General features: G+C 39.9%; 1 protein-coding gene across 9 annotated transcripts in view; it reads left to right on the top strand.

Moving 5' to 3' along the window:
• The window catches only part of NFIB (nuclear factor I/B), a 276,171-nt gene that overhangs the window by 238,737 nt on the left and 14,141 nt on the right, over window positions 1–23,293 (top strand). For 4 of the 9 annotated variants that reach the window (XM_015425417.1, XM_015425421.1, XM_015425416.1 and 1 more), the window contains 3 exons: window positions 2,722–2,887; window positions 5,585–5,667; window positions 18,641–18,729. The exons of 1 other annotated variant lie outside the window; for it this stretch is intronic. In XM_015425417.1, coding sequence (XP_015280903.1) covers window positions 2,722–2,887; window positions 5,585–5,667; window positions 18,641–18,729 — 338 coding nt within the window. The remainder of the gene's footprint in view (window positions 1–2,721; window positions 2,888–5,584; window positions 5,668–18,640; window positions 18,730–23,293) is intronic. 4 more of the 9 variants (XM_015425423.1, XM_015425419.1, XM_015425420.1 and 1 more) reach the window with 3 other exon arrangements.

Genomic DNA, 23,293 nt, shown 5'->3' with positions numbered 1-23,293 from the left:
AGAGGAAGCGACACATAAACTTCCTAGAACTGCTGGCTATACAACACGCTATCACCAGATTCCTACCTTTAATCAAGGGGAAATGTGTCACGGTCCTCACGGACAACACCACAGTGCTCTCTTATGTCAACAGACAGGGAGGCACTGTTTCCCTATGCCTCTGCACCCTTGCCATCCAATTGTGGGAGCTTTGCATCACCAACAACATTTTCCTCGTGGCCACTCACATTCCCAGACACATGAACATGCAGGCAGACCATCTAAGTCGAGCAGGACTCAGCCTTCACGAGTGGGGGATGAACCCAACATACCTCCTCCCACTCTTCCACATGTGGGGAGCTCCCCAAGTCGATGTCTTTGCCACCAGAAACAACAAAAAGTGTCCTCTGTTCTGCAGTCGAGGAGGCAGGGACCCACAATCTCTGGGAGATGGTCCCCTTTACCCTTTGTCCACGGGACTTCTTTACCTGTTCCCCCCCTTACCTCTGCTTCTGAGAGTGGTCCGCAAAATACTCAAGGACGCCGCGGACTGCATTTTAATAGCCCCCATGGTGGCCGAGACAACCTTGGTTTTCGACAGTCCTCGAGTTATCACAGGGGATATACCATCAATTCCCTCCGGCTCAGGACCTCCTCCTCCTCCTCTCCGACTCCCCTCTCTTACATCACGACATACCACAATTGGAACTGACGGCATGGAGAACAACATCACCAGCTTCTCCACCCGCATAACGAGCGTCCTGTTGAATTCCAGGAAACCTACTACGCAGAGGTCGTACAATTATAAATGGCGAAGGTTCTGTTCTTCCCTAGGTGATGACGCCCCTCAAGCCGCCTCAGTGGGGCTCGAACGAGTTTTCCAATTCCTCCTCTCCCTCGCTGACTCGGGACTTTCCCATTCGTCGTTGAGAGTTTATTTGGCTGCTCTTTCGGTCTACCATGTTCCAGTTGATGGATGTACTTTGTTTTCCCATCCGATTTCAAAACGTTTTTTAAAAGGTTTATTGCGTCTCTACGTTCCTGTCAAGACTCCAGTCGCTCCCTGGGACCTTCCTCTAGTTCACTGCCAGCTCACGAGGAAGCCCTTTGAGCCGCTCGCAACATGTGACCTCAAACTTCTAGCGTGGAAAACGGCCTTTTTAATTGTTTTCACCTCGGCTAGACAAGTGGGAGAAATATTGGCTTTCTGGCACGATACACCTTGCCTGTCGTTTTTGCCAGACGGAGTCCGCCTCGTCCCAGACATCTCCATCCTGCCGAAGGTGGTGTCAGAGTTCCACCTGCAGGCGGAGGTCTTCCTCCCTGATTTCTTTCCAAATCCAACATCAGCGGAAGACAAACTACTCCACACCTTGGACGTGAAACGGGCTCTCCTGTTCTACCTCAATAGAACACACCTGACTAGACGAGACTCTCTTACGCGTCAGCACGACTGGGCACTCGCATCACGGCCCAGTGCCTGTCAAAGTGGATTGTGGGTCTCAGCCGTCTGTGTTACCAGATCGCCAAACAGCCATTGCCTGGCCCTATCAGGGCTCATTCTACCAGGGCTGTTGCGACTTCCATTGCCTTCCTCCAGGGAGTGCCACTCACGGACATCTGCAAAGCCGCTACGTGGGCCACGCCTAATACCTTCATAAGGTACTATGCCCTAGACGTCCATACAAACACCAATACCAACATGGGATGTCACATTCTGTCTTCGGCTATGCAGTAAAAGACCTGCCAGCACCCTCCTCCAGGTAGCCTACTGCTCGCTAATCTCCCATGGGTGTGAAGCACAGAGACCACGTTGAAGATAAACAGGTTACTTACCAGTAACTGATGATCTTCGAGTGGTCATCTGTGCATTCACACCACCCGCCTTCCTTCCCCGCTGCTGTCAGCTTCTACATTTTTAATAGGGGTTGATTTGCGGCGGTTTGTAGGAACTGGTGGGATGTCTGCGCCCACCCCTCTGAGCATGCACGGTGGGGTCCTGTGCATGCCCGAGGTCTGGGCGCGAAAATCCACTAAAAGAGCTTGCTACAGCACCGATCGATCCAGCGCGTGCACACTAGATCCTATGGGTGTGAATGCACAGATGACCACTCAAAGATCACCAGTTACTGGTAAGCAACCTGTTTTTTCCCTTGCTGTCTACCCTGTCTTGGTTCCCGTAGCAGGTACATAATGCCTATCAGTTGTTATTTCAGTTGTCTAGGATTTTACTGTTGCTGTCACAGAACAAAGTATTGACAATGTCTAATACATGTAGCATGATATTATTTCATTCAAGATGTATTAGTGGGGTCATTAAATTAACCAGCTTAGGAAAATCCACATTGGTAGAGGCATTCTGAGATCTGCCCATGATCCATTTTGAGGGATCACTTTGGATCTCTTGTTTCCTTTAACATATAACACATGGAACACCAATGGATAACATTTTGTACTACAAGAATCATAGTCTTCACTTGTGAAGTAGTTTAGCACTTGAGAAAGTTATCTTCATGAAAGACAAAGTAGCACAAACTACAACCCCTCTCATACACAAAAACACCACAACCCACATCTGTATTGACACTGTAGTCACTAAATTGGTCCTATACAGGGAAATATTTGAATATCAAAGCAGCCCGCTGCAGAAGCAGGTTTCTGGAATACCCCAAAATAATGAGATAGCTCTCTTGAGCACTATGTGTGTATTTCACAAGGCATTCTTCTGGTTTTGTTTTGTAGCCTAACAGCAGTGGTCAAGTAGTAGGGAAAATGCCTGGCCATTTTACTCCAGTTTTGGCACCCTCTCCCCATCACAGTACGGTGCGGCCTGTGACCTTGACCATGACAGACACTAAACCCATCACTACTTCCACTGAAGGTGAGGCATCTTCACCTACAGCAAGCAGTAAGTATTTCTCTAGGAAAACAAAAAATGTCCATCAAAAGATCAACATAATTTCAAATTAAGGCCAAATCAGGGTGCCTTTTCCTGCTATTTGACCAGGCAGATGCTCATAGTTGATAATAGAGAACAAACCTAGTACCAATATAATTGACAAAACTTTTACTCTAAAGTTACCATTTTTTTAAAAAAAATGTTAATTTGTCTTGACATTTGTGAAATGACAGCCAAAAAATCAAAAGGGTGAAGCAAACTAGTTTGAGTGGCAGCTTCCCAGAAAGAAAGAAAAAGCTTGATTCTTCTTTTAAGGTGGACATTCTAATGGCATTGGGAAGTGTACTCAAATTGGAAGCTTATAAAATTGCCTACACCTAGTTTCCAAAAGAGTTAAGGATACAATTGACTAGACCTCAGTGCATTTTTGGTTAAAAATCACGTTCAAAACATATTGAATTAGAGCTTTGATTATTAGTTAAATAAGTATTTTTATTCAATAGTGTTGGAAAATATTTTGAGAAATTTAAAAACTCGTAAATCATTTAGTGCTTAATTGTTTAGTACATCCAGTACCATGTTATGAATCCTATGGTCTTCAATGGAATTGCAGCTATAAAAAGCATTGGTGTGTTGATTTGCTAGTACCACTGCTGTAAGTTACAGCAGTCACATGGATTGTTGCCTGTTAGCATTTCATCATGGTGCCAAATTAAGTGACTCATATAAATTAGTGTTACCACATGGAGTATTCCCAGCAACTGTGGCAAACAAGAATGTGCACTTTTTAGCATGGAAACTTTGCATACAGGCACGTGTGTGCGGCACACCGTTGCCTGACATAATGGCTGTATGCCACAAGGAATCCTCACCACTGGAAATGGCTGTCCTGGCAGTGAGATTAGATTACAGCTACAGCTAATCAAAATCATTTGCAACATGCAAACACAAAGATAAACATATACAGAGCTAATTAATTTTCTTAGTGTTTCTCTGAACACATTGTTGTAATTCTGTTTTTCACTTAATGAATTATTGGAGTTAGACTTAATAACTCTTTTTAAGGATAATATTACAAAATATCAGTTATTTTAAATAAATAAGGAATGTCCCCTCCTCCTTTTTGTCACATGTAATAGAGATTATAGTGAGAAAGATGGGAGTATACTTAATGATTTAAACAAACATGATTAACTACTAATGAATCAATAGCTTTTAAAAACTTGCTATATATCTGAGCTATTGTCAGAGTTCTCTGGTTTTCCGTTTCTTAATTGAACTTATTTTTTAAAAAACAATTTCTAAACTTGATCACTTGCAGTGAAGTGATATGCCTTTAACCAAGATAAAATAAAACAATAGCTTGCTTCCATTTGAAGCCTTTAAAAACTTCTTACTCTGATTTTTATGTCTTAATGGAGAAACTTCATACATACATTTGGATTTCAGTTGGTCTATAGTGCTTTTTCAATAAGCTGCTTTGAGATTTGTTTCTAATAAATTAATACTTGCAGAAGGATCAGTGTTACCAAAAATAGCAACTGGTGATATTAGTATACTCAATACTGTTATGTTAACTATTTCTAGCATACACCAACAGTTAGTGTATGCTAAAGCTAAGGGTACATATTCCTGCATCAGTATATGTATAATTTTAGATAAAATGTAAGCATTTTATGGTATATGTAAAGAACTAGATTAAGATACCATTTGTGTAATAACTGAGAACCAAGACTGCTTTGAATGAATCCATTATATTTGCATTCTTATTCATTCATTCTTTGAGGACCTGGCTGTTGCAGTCAAAGCACTATTGCTATGAAATTGATTTGTGTAATATGGATATCTGCAAGCTAGGAAACAGAATAAGACCACCTACCTAATTTGACACAGGCAACCATGAATGATCAGAAGTTAATGAGTTTCAGTCACCAGTGACCTATTCTCAATTCGAAAAGTAACCTACAGGGGAAAGGTTGTGTATCCCATTAACCACACATATGGTTCGGGGTGGGGTGGGGGAGCTTTTAGGATCCTTTTGCCTTAGATGCTTGGATCATGCAATATATTTGCTCCATAATTTTGGGATGTACAAAATATCATTTTTTCAATATTGTGCATTTCTTTCACGGATAAAAATAACACAATCATTTCCCACAAAAAGCTGCCACACCTCATATAAAAAAGTTTAACCCTAGCAGTTACACACACAGCTATATTCTGAATGAATTATATTGTGAAATAATGAATGTTGTTTTAGCAGACAGCAAGTTATTAGAGGTATGTTTTCTCTTGTTAATATGATTCAGTTTGCTGAACTTTAGTTTACAGTGGTATAGGAGAGCTTAAAATTGTTAGGTTGTGCTTTAGCCAAACTGGAAAAAAGTATCACGCAAGAGAATTTGGTAGCTCAGCTGCAATCCTAAAAACACTTTCCTAGGAGTAAACCCCTTAGTCGGATTCTGAGTAGATCTGTTTAGGATTGCTCTCTAACCCTGTTCTCATGCAGATTCCATTGAAGTCAATAGGCACTGTAGAATCCTATCCCATGGCCAGATTCATGTTTCTGATTATTTTGACTTGCATCAATTGTAGGCATGATTTGTACATTGCAGATCATAACTCTGGATCTCTCATGTTTGAACTATACAAGGTAGAAGTTAAGATAGGTTTCTATATCAATCTGTTTTGTTCTTCCTTAATCAGCCTACACAGCCTCAGGCACATCACAAGCCAATCGATATGTGGGACTAAGTCCAAGAGACTCTTCCTTCCTACACCAGCAACAGGTGGGCAAGTTTCACACAGGTGTTAACAATAAAAAGACAAGTATTTGCAATAACATCCTTCATAAGTGTGGCCATTAACATCTTAGTCTAGAACAGGATGCCACTGCTTTCAGTACTCTTACATGAAATGTATATGTACATCCAATATCAACACAATTAACATGTGTCTTAGAGTTGGGCCAGAGGAAGGACTTTCCCAAGTGAATCCTTCATTTATGTTATTTTTGAAGGAAAGCAGTGAAATTTATAATTGGATATGAATACTTTTGTAAAGCACACTGCTGATATCTAGAGTTAATAAAAATTAAGCAGAACAGACTTTTATTCTCATGCTATTAAGTATTGTGTGATATATGAGTATACTTTTTTAATTTGTTCCATTCCAAAAGAATTATACAATCAAATCATCTTCATTCCTAGATTAATAGGATAAAAGTACTTTGTTAGTTCCCTGTGATGCAAACACATTTTTTCTGGTTTCTGACATCATTTGTGTTTCAACTTGCATTTTAGATTTCACATCTCATTAATGCTGTAAATTTAATTCAGATGAATTGTTTATCCAAACTACAAAAACATAACACTTGAAATTAATAGTGGTGAATAATCAAATTAACCACAGTCAGTAGCAGGGACCTGCAGAAGTCCTATGTTGTTTCATCCTAAAAGAAAACTAAAATTTTGGTACTGCAGAATTAAATTATCTTATGCTAATACTTGAGGGGGGGGTTTCCTTGCAATTTATGATACTGTAGTCTGTTAGCCTGACATTCACATGAGTGGTGCCAACGTTTGTTGTACATGTGTGTCAATAGAGTTAAGACTACTGTGCTACATCTGGAAATCTCCCTCCCCCGTGTCTGTCCATTCCAGGGCATAAATGGCAGCATGACTGTATCTCACACACAGCTCATCGAAACTCATAAAGATGTTAGTTTATTCAAAGTCAATGTATTATAAGGTGTTCATTTTAACCAGTGAGACCTTACTGAAAACATCTGTAAAGAGATATAAAAAAACCAAATAACAACATTTTAAAATCAATAACTATTTTAGATTGAATATTTTATGTGTATAGTTTGATTAGTTCAGTTACTATATTCTGAATATAAAAAGTGTATAGTTCCATTTTGTTTCTTGTTTTTGGTGTTTAAAAGCTTTCGCTGTATTGACTACAGTCTTGAACTCTGGGATCAGATCCCCACTTTTGGCAGGAAATTCATTTGGTAACTTCTGACTAGCGAGGATAAAATGAGAGGGATCATTGACACCATGCTGAGTTCTTTGGAAGAAGGACAGGAGACAGATATATTTATTTATTTACTTCATTTATAGCCTGCCTTTCTAGCTGTGATTTGCAGACTACAAAATATTTTTAAAAATTAAATCAGACAACATAAGATATCCAATAAGCAACGCAATAGTGGTAGGACTAAAGAATAATGCAATTTAAAAACCTATCTAAGGTATTGCATACCATAACATAGACAGTGGATTGCAAAGATAGAAGACAATGCTGCAAAAGCAATGTGATACATAAAATAAACAGAGAAATAAACTACAATCCTATTCCCTTCTCTTTTGGCTGTTGAGTACTACCTAAATTGTTTTTTTTAAAAAGAATATGACATTTGTCTAGCTGTGAGATTCACTCTGTTAAGAAAGAGTAAAAGCATTTCTTAATTCTGAGAAATAATCTTAATAATGTAATTGGGCCAGTTTGCCAATTTGGTAGTCCTACTGTTACAGAAGCAATGCATGCTTAGTACACTTTCTGCCATTTTTGGCCTGCAGCAAGTTTTCAAAATACTTCAAACCAATTCTATAAATAATTAAATATTTTACTATCTGGTTCATGGGGGAAACGTTCATGTAGTTTGAAGTGAAGAGAGATGACAGAGCTGAAGGATTTGATAAGCAGAAGGGTGAAGGTGTAATAGATTTTAGTTCTTATACCCTTCCATGTTTTATCAGCTGGTTAAGGGTTGAAAAGCGTATTCTTAATGGATCGTTTCAGACACACCTTGTAACTACTCTTTTACTTGGTGGAGGAGTAAGTACACGCCGCCTTTTACTGTGCACCTAAGTTAACTTGAGATATGAACATTCTATATGGAAGTGCATATGCCAGAAGTCTGATTCACCAACAGTTATTTCAGTGTACTTAGAATGGGGTAACTGCATAGGATTGCGCTGACACGCTGCTCCCCTTCCCTTTTTGAGGGCAGAGATCTGCATGGACTCTGTGTTTATTCATGAACCACTCGCATAAGTTATTTATCACACAAGTGGATTGCTACCAATGAAATGGAATAATAGAGCAAAATGTGAATAACAGAGGAACATTTAATATGTTACAGTTGCGGTACTAGAAAGTAGAATAAAATATTTTAATGTTTTTTCATTCCATAACTAATTGTTTATTTGTATAATTTTTTATGTTCTTGGCACAAGATCTGCTGATGACCATTAGCTTTATGATATCAAAAAGAGTTAGGAAAATTCATGGTGGATATCTGTGAAAGATTGTTTCCTATGACAATGGCAAAGCCACAAGAACATCTTATAGGACATTTATGAGATCCTATGAGATGGCAGTCAAGGCCGTGAAGAGAGAGTACTTCATGGCTACAATTGCATCCGCAAGCTCACGCCCAGCCCAATTGTTTAGAACAATTTTGTCCATAACAAGTTTGCCATAGGGCAAACCAAACATTAGGGAATTGGATATAGGCTGTGAGGCATTTGTGAGCTATTTCACGGATAAAGTCTTGGCGCTGTGCTGCGACCTCCCCACCACAGTTGAAACAGTGAGCAAACTCGAGGCTCCATGCATGTCTTCCTGGATCGATTCAGCCCGGTCTAGAGGAGGTCAACAGATTGCGCACTACTGTATGTCCAACCACGTGCACCCTTGACCCATGCCCTTCCTGGCTTAAAAAAGCTGGCCACGAGGGTTTTCAAGGTACCCTTAGAAATATTATCGACAAGTCCCTCTCTGAGGGGCTGTTCCCAGGGGCACTCAAGGAAGCGATGGTCCGCCCTCTCTTAAAAAAAACCATCTCTGGACCCAGCCTGTCTCCAATTTGTCCTGTTTGGGCAAATTAATTGAGAGGGTGGTGGCGATACAGTTGCAGGGCTTTATGGATGACACTTCCATGTTAGATCCCTTCCAATCCGGCTTCCACCCAGGACACAATACAGAGACAGCACTGGTCGCTCTCACAGATGACCTCTGGAGGCATCTGGATTGGGCCGGATTGGTGGTACTGTTGCTGTTGGACCTGTCAGCTGCTTTCAACACGGTCGACCATCAGTTACTGGTCCACCACCTCACTGACATGGGAATTCAGGGACTTGCCTTGCAATGGCTTGCTTCCTTTCTCCATGGTCAAGGACAAAGGGTGGTGCTAGGGGAACAGCAGTCCAAGAGGCACCCACTGGTGTGTGGGGTGCCTCAAGGGGCAATGATCTCCCCAGTGTTATTCAACATATATATGCGCCCCCTTGCCCAGATAGCCCGTAGGCACGGACTGGGGCGTCACCAGTATGCTGATGACACCCAGCTCTATCTGATGCTGGGCGGTCGATCAGACTCCAAACCGGAAGATCTGGACCGAGCACTACATGCTGTGTCTGGTTGGCTTAGACTGAGTCGGCTGAAGTTGAATCCGGCAAAGACGGAGATCCTGTGCTTGAGTCGGGGCGGCTCAGGGGTGGGGATCCCACTCCCGACCTTCAATGGGGTACCATTGGTGCCAGCGTCGGAGGTTAGGAGTCTGGGAGTGCTCCTGGATACCTCCTTAACAATGAAAGCCCAGGTAGCAGCCACTGCCAGGTCGGCTTTCTACCATCTGCAGCTAGTCAGGCAGTTGGCTCCCTTCTTGGACCGCAACGACTTGGCCACAGTGATCCATGCTATGATCACCTCAAGATTGGATTACTGTAATGCTCACTACATGGGGCTGCCCTTGTCGCAAATTTGGAAGCTGCAGCTAGTGCAGAATGCAGTGGCCAGACTTTTGATGTGCCTCCCAAGATGGGAGCACATCCAGCCTGTGCTGAAAACACTGCACTGGCTGCCAATAGTATACCGAATTCGCTTCAAGGTGCTGGTACTTACCTATAAAGTCCTATATGGCCAGGGTCCAACATACACGAGGGACCACTTTCCCCCATATATATCCCAGAGAGCACTACAATCGGGGTCTCAGAATCAATTGACCCTCCCTGGTCCTAAGGAAGCCAGGCTCACTACCACCAGGGTCAGGGTCTTTTCAGTGGCGGCTCCATACTGGTGGAATGAGCTCCCGGAAGAGATCAGGGCCTTGCAGGACCTCTCAGTTCCCCAGGGCCTGCAAGACAGAGCTCTTCCACCAGGCTTTCGGCTAGGAGCCGCCCCCACTATCACCACCAACTCCCAGCCTCCCAGTTATGTGAAGAACATCGAGAAACTGAAAACTTACAAAGTATGCCACCTTATATAATTAGAGAAATATCGACAGCACTCTAGTAGTATTATTCTTATTGGAATCGTTTCATGATGATTTTACTGGATTTTAATTGTTATTTATATACTATGTACAATGTTTTATCAAATGTAAGCCGCCCTGAGCCTGCATAGCGGGGAGGGCGGGGTATAAGTTGAATAATAAATAAATAAATAAGCTAAATGGAATGTCCATATTCAGACTCAATGTACTAAGAACCAACAACAAGGAATAGCTATCAGTATTTCAGGGCATCTGACTGGCCATTGCTTTAAAGAGAATGGAGATGCAGAGGAATCATTGACCTGATACATGAAACAAATCTTAGATTCTTCTTCATGATAAGTCTATGAAGTCCTGAATATGCTTAAAGATTTTTGGAACAGAGAATCAGTGCTCAAATCTGTTCCCCCAGAGGTTTTTACCTCTCTGCATATCCCTCAAGGGGAGGAGCAAGCTCAGTTGTTCCCTCACTATCACAGTAGCCACAACTTCAGTTTTCTCAGTTCACTCACTCTATACAATAATAAGCTTGTGAAGCATGCTAAAAATAAGAATATGTGCTTTGTGAAATGTATTAAACAATATTATTAAATATACACAGAATTTCAAAGATCTTCTTTAATACACAGATCTGTCTAGCTCTTAAAAATGCCCAGAAATGACAATGCTGTACAGTTTTATTAGAAAGAGAGCACACATGCAGACATTGTCTAAATTATTTGGCTAGAGTAAAGGTTATGCTTTCGCAAGGCAGAAGTAAGATTGATTTATTATGTCCTTTCATTACTTTACAACAATTTAAAAGAGACCACTCTTCTGGTGGCAGGTCCTAAATGCATTTGGTTTAAAGTAGACCATGATGAATGAAAAGGAAAATCAAGGGGTACATGAAATAAAGGCAATCAATCATTTTATATTAGCTGAGAGAAATTCTAAATTAGAAAGCCAATGGTTTTAGTTCCATAGAGGTGTTTTAAACATTCTCCATTCCTTTTAATATACTTTGACCCCTTAGGAATAAATATTGTCACAGGTACATTCTCTGCTTCACTGGAGGGGGCCTTTGTAAAGATTTATTCTCTCAGGTTATGAGAAGTATTGACGTTTATTCCTGAGTGCTTTTTTTAAAAAAAACAGAAAACCTTAACATATCCTATATAAATTGCAGTAATGACCATAAATTTAAGATGCTTGTATAGTTGATGATTCTCCTTATAAAGAGTTTCTCCACAAAATAACAGTTCAGTAGAATTTCCAATAAAACAATTTATTACACAAAATTGTTGGAGTGTTTACATTTAAGCACGCATTATAAATATAGCTTTGAAGGATCACATGCATACCAAACCAATGAGTGCAATAGATTTTAATTTACTCAGCTGAATACTATGAAAAGCCTGTTATTAAACATGTAACTTAATATACTGATAGCTACTCAGTCAAGATTATTATTAGGAATCATAAATCTAAGTGTTCCTTTTTGTATGGTGGTCACAGGTTATTGGTGATTCCTATTTATTTATTTATTTATTTATTTATTTATTTATTTATGATTTGATTTGATTTATTTTATCGTGCCCCACAAGTGGGCTCAGGGCGGCTCCCAACACATAAATATAACAAATTAAAAGATCAAAACATAATACAATGAAAATCAAAATTCAGCTCCATGCACAGATCAGCAGATGACAATAATCCAATTTAATTACTTTCAGAGACTTTAACCCATGTATGGGCACTCAAATGTACTGTTTTTTACAAGTGGACAAATTCCCACCAATTCATATATAAAAGTGCCTGTGCATAGCACAGTAAATAGAATGGGTGGGTAGGGCGGGGGGGGGGCTGTCTCATATAGTGTCCACCGCTTCAACCAAAGGCCTGGCAGAACAGCGCCACTTTATAGGCCCTGCGGAATGGTTGTAAATCCCACAGCACCCTGATCTCAATTGGAAGGCTGTTCCACCAGGCTAGAGCCAGAGCCAGAAAGGCTGTGGCTCTGGTTGAGGCTAAACTGACATCCTTTGGACCAGGGATCACCAGTAGATGTTGATCTGAGGTGCACAAGGCTCTTCAGGGGACATAGTGGGAGAGACGGTCCTGCAGATATGTTGGTCCCAGACTGCATAGGGCTTTAAAGATCGGTACCAAAACCTTGAACTTGATCCAGTACTCCACTGGAAGCCAATGCCACTGGCGGAGCACAGGCTGTATATGTGCTCGTCCTGAAGTCCCAGTAAGGACACGCACAGCTGCATTTTGAACCAGCTGGAGTTTCTGGCTCATTCTCAAGGGTAGCCCTGCATAGAATGAGTTACAGTAATCCAACCTGGAGTTGACCAGTGCATGGAGAGATGGGGGCCAATGGCCTCACTTGCTGAAGATGGTAAAAGGCAGATCTGGCGAAGGTCGTGACGTGGGCCTCCACTGAAAGTGAGGCATCCAGAGTCACACCCAGACTCCTCACCATCGACGCTGCTGCTAACAGTGCACCATCAAGAGTGAGGAGCCAGATCTCTGGTTCTATTCCCCTGTGGCGCAGGCACAGGACCTCCATCTTAGTTGGATCTAATTTCAATCAACTCTGCTTCAACCAATTAGCCATGGCCTCCAATGCCCTAGTCAGAACCTCTGGGGCACTATCTGGGCAGCCGTCCATCAGCAGATATAGCTGGTTATCATTAGCGTACTGATGTCAACCCAGCCCTAATCTCTGGACCAGCTGGGCGAAAGGGCACATATAGATGTAAAATAACATAGGGGAGAGGATCACCCCCTGCGGGACACCACATACCAAAGGATAATGTGGTGAAATCCTCTCCCCAAGCACCACTCTCTGTCCCCGACCTTGGAGAAAAGAGATAAGCTATTGCAGGGCAGTCCCTTGTATCCCCACATCGGCGAGGCAGTGGGTCAAAAGATCATAATCGTGTCAAACAACACTGTTAAACCAACTGATAACAGCAGTGCTGACCTGTCCTGATCCAGGTGTCTCTGGAGGTAATCTGTGAGGGCAACCAGCACCATCTCCATCCCATAGCCAGGGAGGAAGCCAGACTGAAATGGGTCTAGGATATAGAGGCATCATCCATTAAAGCCTAAATGCTAAATTATGCTTAGGTTATAGACAAATTCCTTGAGCCATTAATTGCAGACAGGAGTTCTTCCTGTTGGTAACTCTGAATGTTTGGGATTTATTGGTTCCTTTTTGGTAAAATGTTATCTTAGCATTAATATTTTGGCCTTAAATTGCTACCAAATCTTAATGTGATTCATGATGGATTAATGCATCAAGCACCACATGGGAAATAAAATATAATTTCATAAAGTTTTAAAAATACTTTGTAATATATCACCTTTCACCTGAAACAAATTGTTTAACCTTGATGTTGCCATTCTCACATTTTGTAGAGATGCAAAATTTTGCAAAGACCAAGTAACTAATTAGGGAAGCTCTCGATCCACTATAATCCACTAGCCAGCTCATAATACCCTGATGTTAAATAACTTAGTTACATATTGGGCTTTGAAGGTATGAATATACCTAGTCTTATTTGTGGACAGATTCAACCCATTAAACCAGCACAACCATATGAAATATATTTTAAAGCCAGGAAACCACAATGTGGCTTTTTAATTGCATTTTAATTCTGATACCCAGTTTTGTCATTTTACAGCAGGAAGTTGTACTTCTGATTGCATCTATTAGTTTTAATATGATTCCATTCAAAACAGAAGTTTTGTTCATATGTCATAATCATATCAGAGACATGTTAAATGGAATGTTGTTACTTCAATCGAAATTTATGATTTTAAAATTGTCAGGGTAGTGAACACGGCAAAGAATGGAGGGGCACTGCAAATCAGCTCTCAAACAGAACGTAATAGATTCAGGAAACAGGTTATCAACGCTTAGGGTGTTCATATTGTGTCTCTTATCATAACTGACAGTTTGACGTAAAACCTAGTCATGTGACTGTCACAGAGGCATGCACATGGATAAGAGGTCACCTTTCACATACTCTTGTTGGAAAGGAAACACATTTAAAGGAAGTTTCAGTCAAAACAATGTCTGTATGCAAATGTTTATAGGTTTTTCTTAGTCAAAAAAGTGGAGCAAGGTCTACAATTTGTAGCTTTTCTGTATGCACATTTGTTCACTCTGTTAAATTTAGGAGAATAATATTAGGTAATACCCATATTTTAAACGGTGTTATCCATAAGTTTCTAAGTTAAGTGAAATTTGTAAAGGTGTTGAGCCCAAAAATTCAACCAAGGTATAAACTGAAATTGTTTAAAAGTTTAGGTATGCTTCAGACAAAACCATAACTTGTTATTCCATGAACAAGATCACTTACATGAGTGATTTGCTTTTACAGGCATACTTAAAATGTCATAGCAAACTATCCTGTGCCGTGACTCGATTGACAATAATTGTTTACCACTGTACTGGTCCCAAATCAAAATCCAAAAACAACCTACTGTCTTTGTAATACCTTTTATTAGTACCAGCTACAGTGACACAAAAAAGTACAAAGCTTGAGCCTGGGGACCCTTGGGCTCATGTACTGCTTTCCCAACTTCGTAGCTGAACAGTTATAAAGCTTGCATATTCATACTCAAGCAACAACCTTCCCTATGAACCAGGATTCCAAAATTGGGTTTAAGAAAGAACAAGAGAGCAGCAAACTATTGTTTTCCTCAGAAATGAAAGTGTTCTATAGGAAAATGGAGCATGTCAACAGAAAACCCACCTGGCATATTCAAGGAGTGGCAAGACACCTTTGCTAAAACTAAATGTCGATGGGGAGGTACAGTGGAGGGTTAGGGAAAATTTGCTGAGTAATTAGAGGTATCAGGAATCCAGATAGATGTTAAAAGCCCACCCTCACCCGCCCATAACCATCAGGAAATGATATAAAAGTTTACAGTAGGATACAAAACAATTTTATTTTGACAACTAGCAAGATACATTTGGGGAGGAGTGATATCAATTTACGTTATATTTTTCTTACTTTTTCTGTGATGACCTTTGGATCAGGTCTTCAATCTTAAAACGAGTGAGCATCAGTGAAAGCATAAATATAAATCTATGGACTCAATGTAGATTACTCAGAGGATCGGGGTTTGAAATAAGAATTTATAGTAGTATACAAACCAATTTTATTTTAGACTAAAAAACAAGATCCATTTGGGGAGGGATAATATCAATTTACATTACATTTTCCTTTGTGAGAAAGTGGTTGCCTGGTGGTGGTAGGAAGAGTTGGAATTAAAAACATGTGGTCCCATATGGCAGAAAGCTTTTATCTGTGAATAGTTTGTATGAGACATGTTATACAGCCACAAGAAAATTATCAAGTCTTCGCAGCTGAGTGTTAGAAATCCTCAACACCATGCTGTAGTTCAGTCATTTCAAGCTAAGGAATACTGTCTAAGAATGACGGCTATACTTTGCATCTCTAAAAAAAACCCCAGATTTACTGACTACCATTCTGAATACATGACTCAAGAGGAAGGGGAAAACAAAAATGTACACATTGGTGACAGGAAACTTGTTTAAGTAAAAAAGGAGATGGTCCCCTTTTAAAAATAATAAGTCAGTATATCTCTGCTGTCAGTGACTTTTGCCCAAGATGTATATTGGGAGAAAGAATAACCAAATCTACAGGGTGCTCCAGTGCTAGGTCTGGTATAGTTTTAATCTCCCCCCCCCCTTATGTTTCCTAGCTTGAGGCTCAGTATATTTTAAAAGGTTTATGCTGAATTATATAAACAACATAGAATAGCCATTATTTCCGGAGTTGTACTTGACAGTCTTCTGTGGGCTGGTTCCAGTATAACAGTAACTTCCAGGAAAGCAATTTTGAAATTACATCAGGATACAATAGCTCATGTGGATTTTCCTGAAGACATTTGCAAACCAAACACTAGTTTTCTGCCATTTCCTGCTCAGATTTTTTTCTGAAAGTCCAAGTCCATTTGGAGACTGCCATTCCAAGAACACTTTGCCATTGAATAGACTCAAGTAGGATTCCCATTGAGTACACCCAAGTAGACCTGCTTAGGGTTGCTTTCTAAGTTCCAGCATATGTTCTGTTGTATAATTTCAAAAGCATTCTTGCAGAGGAAAAGATTGCCGCAGAATCCTTGACTTTATTAATATGGGATATACTGAATTCATCCAAGTAATAGGTAGGGAAGCACATAGCTTTTTGGATTTTGGTCAGTATTTTTGAATACAGTTGAAAGGATTATAAATATGAATTATTTTATTAATTTGCAAATAGTGGATGAGATCCACAGACCTACTCATTTACTCATTTAAAAGCATATCTGCATCTAAGCATTTATAACTTACAGTATACACGTTTGTGTCATTGATTCTTAAGTTGATCCCAGAAGGATCACAATTTTGGTTGAAAGGCTTCATTTCAGTTATCATACCAAGCTGTGGTTTGCTCTGAACCATAGGTTAGAATCCAAACCATGGTTTAGAATTATTTATCTATTTTCATTTATGTCTGCTAAATATTGCAATCTCTATGTGTAGCAGTCTCAAGACACAGAGCATCAGTCTATCCGTGGTTTGTCAGATCCAGACATCAAACTGTGGTTTCTGTTTCTGGTTTGGAAGCTAATCTTTAACCATGGTTTTGCTCATCAAATATCACCATGGTTTTGTATAATGGCAGAATTGAACCTAAGAGTAGATTTAGTTGTTGAGACCTAAATCCTTATGAAGTCATTTGGTAATGAAAATGGCAAAAAAATCTTAACTGTTATGGAGGCATTTAGCAAAGCTTCAGTAACTGACCAGGTTTAAGGCACTATTAAGGCTGCCAGCAGTTTGACAAAAAAAGTTATGTTCGTTTAATACAGGCTTAATATGTGAAAATGGCCAGCTGAAGCATTAACATCACCTGATAAACAGCATCCCATTTTGCTTCTGCTAAAGGGGCAGGACTTTTTTTGTAAAGGGCGTTGGCCACCGCAGGCAGTCTCCAAAAAGAGTCTCTCTCTCCCCCTCTCTCTTTTTTTGCTTTGGTTTGTCCACAACTTCCCTACACTGTTCTTTAAATTGCCCAAAGGATAGGAGTAGCAGAAGTTTCTGAAATGGGAAACTGGGAAAATAGCATACATGCACCAACAGCATTTCTTTTGGATTACAGCTGTGTTTTATTATTTTCACACTAAAAAATACCGCCTGTGAAAGTTTTATGATACACGTCCACTCTGCTCCATGCTGCAGTTTTTAAGGAGCTGTTTTGAGATGGAGTATTCTTTTTCTGGTTAATCTCATATTCCTAATCGTTTTTTTAAAGGTCTCACTGAGTTCTTCAGAAGCAAATAAGGAAAAAAGTCATGGAAGGTCCATGTTTCCATTTCTGAAGCCTCAAGAATGTAGTAGTCATAGAGGGTCAAGCCAGGGATATTGTCTTTTTCTCATCATATGTGTTTTTCAGGAAGGGACTGTAATAAATTGAGCTGCTGTGGATGTCATTTCTTTTGCTCTAATCTGCATCTTTTAAAGGCACTTTAAACTTTTCTTGGGGAAAAGAAACATTTATCATTATCTTTTAACATCCAATGTGATGTATGCTAGAGTCATTTATAGATAGCATAGGTGTGCAGAACATTTTTTTTTCAATGTTTTCTTCCAAAGGCTAGAGGAGGCTTATTTTCTCAAACATAAAAATAATCACTGTATCTTTGCAGGAAATCTGCTTGCACTGTAGGGCAGCTGCTAGACAAACAGCTGTATAGGGTTACAGGAATAATTTGTGAAGAGCAGAACTGATGATTTGGTGATGTGGGAAGGTTTTGTTTCAGTTTACATTTAATGCATTCCTCACTATATTTAAAGTCTTTTAAATGAGTATAGAAGAAGATGAAATTATTTTACCACTGCATGTTCAGTGATGCCATATTCAGTTAACACAATTAATAAACCTCTATTACAAATGTCTCCATCCTTGTAGAACAGTAAGATAAGGTCTTTGTGTAATTTCAGATCTTCTTTCCTATAAATTGCATGTCTTCTGTGTATCACCAAATGCATGCTTTCCAGATACTGATTTTTTAAAATCCTTTTTAAGTACATTGAATAATTTTGAAGTGTTTTTACTTTCTTTTTAAAAATTCACTATTGAACATTAACATTTGCTTTTTTTCCAGCTCAGTTTATAATTAATTAATGGCTAATAATTAAGTGCTAGATACAAGTTACTTTATTATGCTTTATTAATAGAGAAGCACATCCAAATAGTATTTTCTTAATGTGAGGAAAAAGTAGAGATCTCATTTTGCACTATTAAGGTTTTATTTTTAAAAATGTTTTTTTTATTATTTTTAGACTACTACTACTTGGGGATGTAAGGTTTGTGCCATGTAAAGTGCTAGCTTGCATGCATTCATTTAAATACTAAAAACTGTAGTACTGCTCGATCCATATCTGACTGCTAGGTTTCAATTGACAGCTGAGGATTTGTGACTGGACCATGAATCAAAACGGCAGGCATTTATACCCCAGTGCCAATGAGGATACATTGGGAATTACTTGGCAAAGGTAAAATTTTAATTATTTCCAACCCTAAACTATCTTGGGCTCTTCATTATCTGTTTTAGCTGGCATTCAGGAATATGTTTGTCAAAATCTGACCATAAAATATCTTTTCACATCTTCTGAATTACACGTTATAGTCTATCTGAAATGCAGATTGAACTTTTTAAGATACTGTAGTTAAGCATTTGAAATACCAAATATTTGCTGTCGCATTTAAAGGTTGTGGAACTTTCAGGTAGAAACAAAGTGCTGAAAATGTGCACCTGCATATTTTGAAATTTGCAAGTTTATTATTGAGGAGACAGGATGATTTTTTTTAAAAAGGTGAGAAGTGTACAAGAAGCTTCTCATTTTCTCCTTTGAGAACAAGCCTTGGAGGAGATATATGGATGCTACTCAGAGAAACAATTTGAGAATTCTGGGGGGAGAGTTGGTAGAAATTTAGAGCTCAAGTACATTCATCAAGGTAAGCTAGAAGCCACATGCCTTGTAAACTAAAATACAACTAAGTAGAACTTCCTGTGAAACTGTTTTCTTTGCAGGTAAAAGGAAACTACTACTATTAATCATACTGTGTATTCATGTACTGTATAATTTGTTACTACACTAGTTGAAAGATATAGCTAAGTAGTTAAAAAGTAAGAATTAATAGGAAAAATCAGCGTCTACCCTTCGCTTGCAGTATTTGCTCTCACCTTGGGGTTGATGAGGGCTCTTATGAAGTAGTATTTTCTTTCTTTCCCACCTTTTCTGATATAGAAACTTCTTGAATCAAGGTATATATCTGTAGCCCCAAACATACATGCTTGTAAGTGTCCCACTGACATCAGTGGGACTGACTTCCTCAATTTGGTTAAGATTGTGGTGTAGTTTGTTGTTACATGACTTAGCCTTGGAGGTGTTCAGGCTTGCTTGAGCAAACCTTCCTCCTTCCTTTCCTTGCACACAGAGAGATCATTAATTCTGTTTTTGCAGCAAACAGTTTGCCATTATATTCAAACCAGCAAACTACTGTTCATGTTTCTCTTTGAGTTGTAGCCTCCCCCCCCCCATGTCAGTTACATTCTCAAGGAAGAGGAGTAATGTAGGGGTGCGGGGGACTACAGGAAGAGAAAGGGGGGAGAGAGCTGTTCCTTGAACTCATTACAGTCATGGTTGTTTAAATCTAATCCATCCATAATATCTTGAAACTGCATGAAGTATACCAGAACAACAACCCTATTTAGTTTTATTTCTGTTATTTGCTGCTAGTACATATTGAAAGTAGTGTTCAGAACTTATGAAACAAAAGGATAGATTCAGGTGGGTAGCCGTGTTGGTCCGAGCCAACAGGACAAAGTCTGGGTCCAGTGGCATCTTAAAGACCAACAAAGTTTAATTCTGGGCATAAGCTTTTGAGTGCATGTACACTAAGAAAGGTGCATGAGCACAAAAGCTTATGCCCAGAGTTAAACTTCGTTGGTCTTAAAGGTGCCACTGGACTCAAAATAAAAGGATGATGATTAAAATTAAAGAAAATAATGAAACATAGATAGATGGATAGATAGATGTATTTATTATGGCATCGAGCCAGCATAACCATAACCTATAGTTTGTATGAGACATTTGAAGTCAAATATTTTCAGAAGATCTTGTAAGCTACAAATATGGAATCATACTTGGCAGCCAATAATTCAACCTAATGATTTATATGCAAGTATGTTTCTGATTATTAATATATATTCAACTCTGTATTTGTTCTAGTATAAAAAGTTTTTTTAAGATCGTGCCATAGTCTATTGATGACTGAAGAATGGAGTATACAGAAAGTTACCAATTCCCTGTTGATTACAGAAATTCGCCCAATCTGTTTCAAAGCTTTGCTTTTCACCAGGGATATTTATACATTCCTTTCATTTATTAGCTTCATTGACCAGAGGTCTTAAGCCAAACGTACAAACAGCTGCTATAAAACACATTACATATAATTCCAAGATAATTTAGAGATATTTATACATTGCAAACACAAGACAAGTATTCTTTTTGCTTTCTGTCTTTACCAAAAAGCAGAAGAGAAGAATTTGTGAAAAGAGTACCCTTGACAAGGAGGCTGCAGTGGCTCAGAGGTTAAGACGCTGAGCTGCAGACCAGAAGGTCTGTAATTCAGCAGTTCGAGACCCTAGTGCCATGTGACGGAGTGAGCTCCCATCTGTGGTCCCAGCTCCTGCCAACCTAGCAGTTCGAAAGCAAGAAACAGCAAGTAGAAATTGCAAGTAGATAAATAGGTACCACTTCGGTGGGAAGGTAACAGCGTTCCGTGTGCCTCAGCATTTAGTCATGCCAGCCACATGACCACGGAAACGTCTTTGGACAGCACTGGCTCTTTGGCTTGGGAACAGAGTTGAGCACCACTCCCTAGAGTCGGATTCGACTAGCTTTTGAGCAAGGGAAACCTCTACCTTTACCTTTTTACCCTTGACAAAGAGTAGTGCCTCAAAATGCATGGGATGAGCATCTATAATAAATTGATTGTCTATGGCTTTTTAATATTTATTATTGGAAAATTAAATGTGGTACAGAAGCCAAAATTGTTCATTTTATCTGTGCCAAAAATTTCCTAACAAATGTTCTCATGTGATTGGCTTGACATAGTTCCCTGCATGCTTTGCAAGAGCTGTAAAGTGTTGTTGAATAAAAATATGACTGAGTAGTTTGCCACTGCAAAGATCAACTGGCACAAAATATAGCTAGGTTTTTAAAGATTATCTTTGACTTTTCTATAGTACGTTTGCAGTAAAACTTAGAGTCTATACAGCCAACTGTACAGTTACAAAGCATTCATTTTCCCAATGAGCTTACTTCATAGCTGTAACTGGCACTGTACATTCCCAACAATATATATGTCAATGTAAAGAGGAATTTGCATATTTCATTTTTCAGTTCCTTAAATATCTCGTAGGTTATATGATATTAAAACTAAACCATATGTTATACTTCACATATAATTCCCCTATTATTTTTTAAATGAAATACAGGTGTGGAAGGCTGCAAACTTGAGTGCAGGAGGGAGAGGAGGCGGAGGAGGCAGCTGCATAACCCTTTCCCTGCTGGTCTTGTTTTTGCTCATAACTCTCCACCACCCTGCTGTTTTTCTGTGGGATACAATTTGGACAACTACTTGTTTCCCTGAGTGGAGGGAAAGTAGCTGAGAGATTTTGCTTGTAAAAATAATCAGTTGGAATATCACCTTTCTACCCTACTTTTCTTCCACTCCTACTTTTGAAGCCTTCTTTCTTCCTTCTTTTGTCTCCTTCTGTTTCTCTCTCTCTCTCTCTCTCTCTCTCTCTCTCTCTCTCTCTCTCTCTCTCTCTCTCTCTCTTTCTTTCTTTCTTTCTTTCCCCACCCTCCCCGCAAGCAGGCTTTTTAATATATTTTAATATATTTTATATATTTTTAAATACTTGCTGAAAGTTACATGTGACTGTGTATGTACCATGTAGTTTGCTCTTACATGGATGTTTTCCTACATGTAAGGGAACTGTCATAGTCTTCTACAGCAAGTGTAGCTTTGTGATTAAAACTTAGTCACATAGCTGTGAAAAAAGCATAGTGACATTCAGACAAAATGTGGTACTCTAGCCTAGGAACAGTTTTTCTATAATCACTTTGGTAACCTTCACCAGTATTGAGGGCCCTCTGCCTGAAATCTGTGATCCTATGATTGCCAGAAGAGGCTTTTAAAAAACCCAAAACCTAGCCATCCTGCAAAAATAGAATGAACTATGGGTCATCTAGCCCAATATCCTGCCTTGAATACTTATGACTTGTGTAGCATTCTCTTGAAAACTTCTTTTAATGAAGAACATTTCACAACTTATTTCTAACTACTCTCATAGTTCAAAGTTCCTTCTAGCATTTAACCCCACCATGTGACCATGTGCCATTCACTTTCTCACTCTCTCAGCCTCATCCACCTTACAGGGCTGTAGTGAGGATCACTTCATTTGTCCAAGGTGGGGGGGGGGCAGGAGGAAGAGGAGGCTGCCTCCAACCTTCCAGATGCCCTGGAGGAGGGGGGCCATCACTTCCACAGACCCTTCTTGGGGGCTGGAGGGCCAGTACTCGGCCAGCCTGCCTGGGGTGGGCTTCGCTCCCCACTTGGGTTCTGGGTGCAAAGTATACAAACTGAGCCTGAGGGATGGGAACGTGTCCTTCTTCGGAGCTCCTCTCTCTGGCCCTGCTTTCCCTTCCTTACACAGTGGAACAAAACTGGGGGCTAAAAGGGTTGCCAACCTCCAGGTGGGGCCTGAAGTTTCCCCAGAATTACAACCTCCTCCCAGCGGACAGAGATCGGTTCCCCTGCAGAAAAAGGGCTCCACCGGAGGGAGGACTCTATGGCCCCAGTTCCCATCTCAGGTCCCTCCCCGGCCCCAAACCGGGCATTTCCCAGAATCTCCCCCCCCCAAAAAAAAAATGTCCAGCAATTTGTTGGCAGTTGGCAATCCCGGCTGAGAGTCATCCTGGCCTTCCTCCCTCCCTCACCAGACCTCCGATCTCCCCCCCCCCCCCCCCCCCTACTTTTAAGGCG

The sequence above is a fragment of the Gekko japonicus genome, unplaced genomic scaffold (genome assembly GCF_001447785.1).
Source record: "Gekko japonicus isolate JY-2015 unplaced genomic scaffold, Gekko_japonicus_V1.1 scaffold191, whole genome shotgun sequence".
NCBI classification, from domain to species: domain Eukaryota; kingdom Metazoa; phylum Chordata; class Lepidosauria; order Squamata; family Gekkonidae; genus Gekko; species Gekko japonicus.
This window is presented reverse-complemented; position numbering and strand designations above follow the sequence as displayed.